Below are 6,253 nucleotides of genomic sequence, written 5' to 3' on the forward strand. Positions count from 1 at the left end.
TTTTATCTTTTTGCATTTTATATCTAAAATCTAAAAAAAAAAATTAGGATAGCTTTTATTTATGTTGCTTGCATTATTTTTATTAAATGGCTACTCATGAGAATACTAAGTTGTGTGATTTTACTAGCACCAATAACAATGATTTTATTTGCACACCCATTGCTCCACCTGCTCCTGAAGCAGCTTTTTATGAGATTAAGTCTGCCTTGTTGAACCTTGTTATGAAAGAGCAATTTTCTGGTGTTAGTACTGATGATGCTGCTTCTCACCTCAACAATTTTGTTGAGCTATGTGAGATGCAAAAATATAAGGATATAGATGGTGCTATTATTAAGTTCAAATTGTTTTGTTTCTCATTAAGATGTATAGCCGGAAATCGTCCTACCAGACAACAAGGACAGACCATTGACGTAGTAAGTAAGTACATTCCTAATTTAACTATGCAAATGTGCAATTTTCTTCTGCATCGGGGTACATCTACATCGATCATCTGATCAGTTGATCGATCTCGTTGCTGATCTTGGCCGACCGCATGTCGTACGCATTCAGGTGTGTAACCTTGACGTCTGACTCTCCGTGGTTGAACACGTAGAGGCGCGCCTTGTCGCCGACGGCCCTAGTCGGGTACACTCTGGACAGGATGCTCATCCTGCCGTGGCCTCCGAAGCTCTCCACCATGGAGTGGTCGATCTGCGCACATGCACACACCATATATATAGAACATCAATCGGCAACATAAATCATCGAATAGTTTGTTAGCGGGTTGATGTAGGCAACGTACCAAGGTTCTGAGAGGGATCTTGCCGCCGGTCTTGGTGATGTCGACGTCGATGAAGCCGGCGAAGGTGGGCTTGTAGAGGTGGTCGGCGTAGGACGACCTGGAGGGGTCGTTGCACATGAGCACGACGTGCTTGTCCTCGGCCTTGAACACCCTGAAGAAGACGGCCGTCCTCTCCTTGAGCTCGTCGGAGGCGAGCACCCACAGCCCGAACGGCCCCACGCCGCCCTTCACGTCCGCGCCTCGGGCCGCGCACACCGTCTGCGCGTCGGCGCCGCGCCACGCCGGGTCGAACGGCTCCGCCTTGTCCAGGTCCATCGCCGCGAACGACACCTCCACGTCGGCCTGCGCCGGCGACATGAGCCCCTGGACCTCGAAGTAGCTCCCGCCCTCGACGAACTTGTCGGTGATGTTGACGTGGTTGCCGCGGAGGGACTCGACCTCGGCGACCGGCCACTGCATGAGCTGCCTGCCGTCCGGCGCGAGCCAGATCTTCCTGGGGATGGCCTGCACGCCGGCCCAGCCCTTGCGGACGTCGTCGGCCGTGGAGTCCGACTCGTTGGCCCACCCCCACAGGATGCGGCGCTGCTTCGCCGGGTCGAGGAACGTCTTGGACGCGTAGAAGTTGCCGTAGTCGTAGCGGAGACCGTCGTTGCCGTCGGGGAGGGCCGCGTCCGGCACGTACGTCTCAGTGGCGTGGTCGTAGGCCCCGAACGTGTAGTACTCGAACCGGGTGAGGTCGAGGCTCACCTTGAGCACGTGCTTCACGTCGCCGAGGACGGCGCCGGGGGTGGTCGCCACGGGGTAGAAGTCCGGGCACTCCCACATGCCGGTGTTGCCGTGGTGCAGCGCCCGGCGCGCGGGCGCCCACCGCTGGAAGTCCCGGCTGCGGTACAGCACCGCGAGGCCGCGGTGGTTGTCCTTGGTCCCGATCACCAGGCGCCAGAGCCCGTCGGGGCCTCGCCACGCCGTGGTCGGGTCGCGGAACGCGGTGGCGTTGACGCGGGCGTCGGGGGCGATGACGGGGTTGTAGTCTGGCTTCACCCACTCCCTGAGGTAGGGGTCGGAGAGGTCCTTGGGGTACGCCACGTTCTGCACCTGGCGGCCGTCGCCGTCGATGCCGGTGTACATGATGGCGGGCGTGCCGTTGGGGAGCACGGTGGCGGAGCCGGACCAGCAGCCGTTGACGTCGAAGGGCGCCGTCGGGTAGATCGCCGGCTGGAGCGTGACCCAGTTGACGAGGTCCGTGGAGACGGCGTGCGCCCACACGATGTTGCCCCACACCGCCGCCTTGGGGTTGTACTGGTAGAACAGGTGGTACACGCCCTTGTAGTACATCACGCCATTAGGATCTGCACACATCACACATTACGCACGCAACATGAGATCAGGGTAAGAAGATCATCGTCGTAGATCGATCATCGTACGCAGTTACCGTTGATCCAGTGGCTGGGGGGCTGGAAGTGGAAGCCGGTGCGGAGAGGGTCGTCGACGGCGACGGCGCTGTCGGCCACGGCGTCGAGGGACTGCAGCTCGGGGAAGACGCGGTGCGAGGCCTCGGCGACGGAGGAGGAGAGAAGCGCGAGCAGCAGGAAAACCACCCACGTTCTTGGCTGGATCGCCATGGACTAAAACTTGCTATCAACGTGCTGCTCGTCGGTTCAGCTAGTTGCTATATGGACGAGTACGTGGGAGGGACACGCGAACGTGCGTTATATGGGGCCGGCCAACACACAGGCCAAGGCAAAAACAGAGTCGAGCAGCGTACGTACTTTTGTGGTGCCGGATAAGAGTTAGTTGCCAGTCTCATGACAGAAGTGTGTCCGCGCGCCCGCCGTCTCTGGCCGTGGAGGATTCCTAGCCTGTCCCACGGAGTAAAATCATGGAGGTACGATTCACGAGCCTAAACGGAGAAGGACAACTACTCTTATCTTGTATTGCAGCAGATTACAATTGTGCCCTGTTTGATTGCACAGAATTGACCTCCGTATTGAATTGGCAATAAAAAATCAAATCAACCAATTCAATGGAATATCACAAAGAGTGTTTGGATGCATGGTATTCAGCTATAGAATTTTGGTTTCAATGGAATACCCAATCCTGTTTGGATGTCACACTTGTGTGGAAATGAGAGTAGGGCAGATGGGTGGCCCGGTGGCGACAGCGGTGGCCCGAGGCCAGGGATGGGGAGGGAGGAGGCTGGCTCGGCGGCGGCGGGTGGCCTGACGGCGGCGGTGGAGGGGCCATGCAGGCAGGCAGAGGTGGCGGCGGCCTGAGGCCAGGGATGGTGAGGGAGGAGGCTAGCCCGGCGGCAGCGGGTGGCCCCGCGGCGGCAAGGCCTAGAGGCAGGCGGCGGCGGCGGAGGGGCCCTACATGCAGGCAGCGGTGGCGGCGGGTGACCATCGCGCGTGAGGAACGCGACCTGTGCGCGAGGTTGAGGGCTAGTACCGCTTCGCTCGTTTCCGAGCTAATTTAGAGGTCTGGACCTCTGAATTGGCGGGGCAGAAAATTACACTCGCGGGGCTGGATCTCGGAATTGGCCTCCGAATCCACGGCCCAATTCCAAGCGCAACCAAATAACGAAATTGGCCTTTTTAGACCTCAATTCCAATTCCGAGCCCCAATTCTGTGCAACCAAACACGGCATTGGATTCTCACAGAGTCACTGTTATAAATAGGATTGATATTGATATTTTTACTGGATTATAATTTTCGGTTCCGCACTTTTCTGGACAAGTGCAATTATAGTTGCACTTTTTCTGAACTGTAATTGCACACTTTTCTCAGTTGGATTTAAAATATCTTTGTTGACTGAGACATATACAAACCCTTATTATTTTAGAGAAATTGGATAAATTAATAGTGTCCAAAGAAGAACATGAACCCCCATCTCTTTTGTTAAGATATCTCCTAGTCCATTTGCAATCTGATTAGATAGAATAGAGTTTAGTTATATAGAACCATCCGACAAGAACAAAACACAAAAACAAAAGGCACGGCCTTACGCCGCGACAATATCCCCGGGGTCCTAAGCGCGATTTTTTAAAATAATATGAATTAATTAATAATTTACGGGAATGTCACACGTTTTCAAAATTTTCCGGAGCCAATGTCGTGGCGGCGACGGCTTCACTCGTCGTCACTGCAGAGGTCGATGTAGGGCTTCTCAATGGCGATCTAGCACCACTCTTGCTGCTTCGCGACATCTTGGCGCATCGTCTTCTCGAGCAGCCCAACGACGGTGGGGAACTCGGCCTACGCGACGATAACTCCCTCGAGCGACGACGCTCCGACTTGGCCTCTGATACGTCTCCAACGTATCCATAATTTCTGATGTTCCATGCTTGTTTTATGACAATACTTACATGTTTTGCTTGCACTTTATGATGATTTTATGCGTTTTCTGGAACTAACCTATTAACAAGATGCCACAGTGCCAGTTCCTGTTTTCTGCTGTTTTTGGTTCCAGAAAGGCTGTTCGGGCAATATTCTCGGAATTCGACGAAATGAAGACCAAACATCATAATTCACCGAGACGGACCAGGACACCGAAGGGGAGTCAGAGGGGAGGCCTGGGGCCCCCACACCATAGGGCCGCGCGGGCCAGCCCCTGGCCGCGCCGGCCTATGGGGAGGGCACCCTGTTGCCCCTCCTGCGCCGCCTCTTCGCCTATATAAACCCTTTCGACCTAAAAACGCGATACCGATTGACGAAACTCCAGAAAGACTCCAGGGGCGCCACCACCATCGCGAAACTCCAATTCGGGGGGACAGAAGTCTCTGTTCCGGCACCCTGCCGGGACGGGGAAGTGCCCCCGGAAGCCATCTCCATCGACGCCACCGCCTCCATCATGCTCCGTGAGTAGTTCCCCCATGGACTACGGGTTCTAGCTGTAGCTAGTTGGTATTCTCTCCCCCATGTATTTCAATATAATGATCTCATGAGCTGCCTTACATGATTGAGATTCATCTGATGTAATCGGTGTTGTGTTTGTTGGGATCCGATGGATTGTTACATTATGATAGTCTATCTATAAAGTTTGTGAAGTTATTGTTGCTGCAATCTTGTTGTGTTTAATGCTTGTCACTAGGGCCAGAGTGGCATGATCTTAGATTTAAGCTCTATACTTATTGCTTAGATTGTATCTACAAGTTGTATGCACATGTCTATGTCCGGAACCAAAGGCCCCAAAGTGATAGAAATTGGGACAAGTGGAGGGGAAGGCTTAGATATGAGGATCACATGTTTTCACCAAGTGTTAATGCTTTGCTCCGGTGCTCTATTAAAAGGAGTGCATTAATTTCCAGTAGATTCCCTAGAGGCCCGGCTGCCACCGGCTGGTAGGACAAAAGATGTTGTGCAAGTTTCTCATTGCGAGCACGTACGACTATATATGGAAAACATGCCTACATGATTAATAAGCTGGATGTTCTAACTTAATGCTTTGAATCCTATCAATTGCCCAACTGTAATTTGTTCACCCAACACTTGTTATTGGAGAGTTGCCACTAGTGTAGATAGCTGGGAACCCCGGTCCATCTTTCATCATCATATACTCGTTCTACATGACATTGGAAGTAGTATCAACTATTTTCTGGTGCCATTGCTCTCATATTACTGCTACTGCTGCTGTGTTACTGTTACTACTGCTCTCATATTACTGCTGCTTTCACATCACCCCTGTTACTAGTGCTTTTCCAGGTGCAGCTGAATTGACGACTCAGTTGTTAAAGCTTATAAGTATTCTTTACCTCCCCTTGTGTCGAATCAATAAATTTGGGTTTTACTTCCCTCGAAGACTGTTGCGATCCCCTATACTTGTGGGTTATCAGCCTCCAGCATGGCGATGATTCCCTCGAGCTCATCGTCAACGACGTAGTCGCCCGCGTAACCTGGCACCATCGCGCCGTCGTCCAGATCCATCTGCACCTGCTCCGGCGGTGCGCGCGAGGAGGAAGATGTCCCAGAGGAGTGATGGCGTGAGGCGGACATGCGCAAGGCGGCCATGCCGCGGCGGGACTCCCGCCGTAAGAAGGCGGGCGGCGGCGTCACATCGTGCTTGATGTAGCGGTAGGAGACACGGAGGCGCGTGTCATCCGACGCCACTTTTTGCGCCTCCATCTTCTCGCCTTGCCAGCCCCCCCCCCCCCCCCCCCCCCCCGTGGCCAGTCTGGCTGCCCCCGCGACCCCTCGAGGACCGACCGGAGACTATCTGCCGTCGCGGAGCTTGGATCTGGTGACGGAGCGGTCGATTACGGTCACCAACGGTGGATTTTGTCGACGGATTCAAGGGCGGATAAGTGAGGGTTTCAGCCCTCCGAACGGGGTATATACCATCTCGCGCCGCTGAAAAACGGGGGCTGGTATATTTTTACGGGCGAGAAACCGCATACGGGATTTATTCTGGCCCAAAAAAACAATGTGAACCCTCCGCAAACACTTATACATGACCTGTTTGAGGGGTCTGCTTGATAT

General features: G+C 53.8%; 1 protein-coding gene across 1 annotated transcript; it reads right to left on the reverse strand.

Moving 5' to 3' along the window:
- Window positions 1-305: 305 nt before the first annotated feature.
- LOC127292971 (beta-fructofuranosidase, insoluble isoenzyme 3) lies at window positions 306-2,473 on the reverse strand. Its single transcript, XM_051322522.2, has 3 exons — window positions 2,214-2,473; window positions 782-2,130; window positions 306-690 (listed from the first exon to the last, which is right to left on the reverse strand). Exons 1-3 carry the CDS (start codon window positions 2,401-2,403, stop codon window positions 487-489), a joined length of 1,743 nt encoding a protein of 580 aa, XP_051178482.1. The 5' UTR covers window positions 2,404-2,473; the 3' UTR covers window positions 306-486.
- Window positions 2,474-6,253: the final 3,780 nt, after the last annotated feature.

The sequence above is a fragment of the Lolium perenne genome, chromosome 4 (genome assembly GCF_019359855.2).
Source record: "Lolium perenne isolate Kyuss_39 chromosome 4, Kyuss_2.0, whole genome shotgun sequence".
NCBI classification, from domain to species: domain Eukaryota; kingdom Viridiplantae; phylum Streptophyta; class Magnoliopsida; order Poales; family Poaceae; genus Lolium; species Lolium perenne.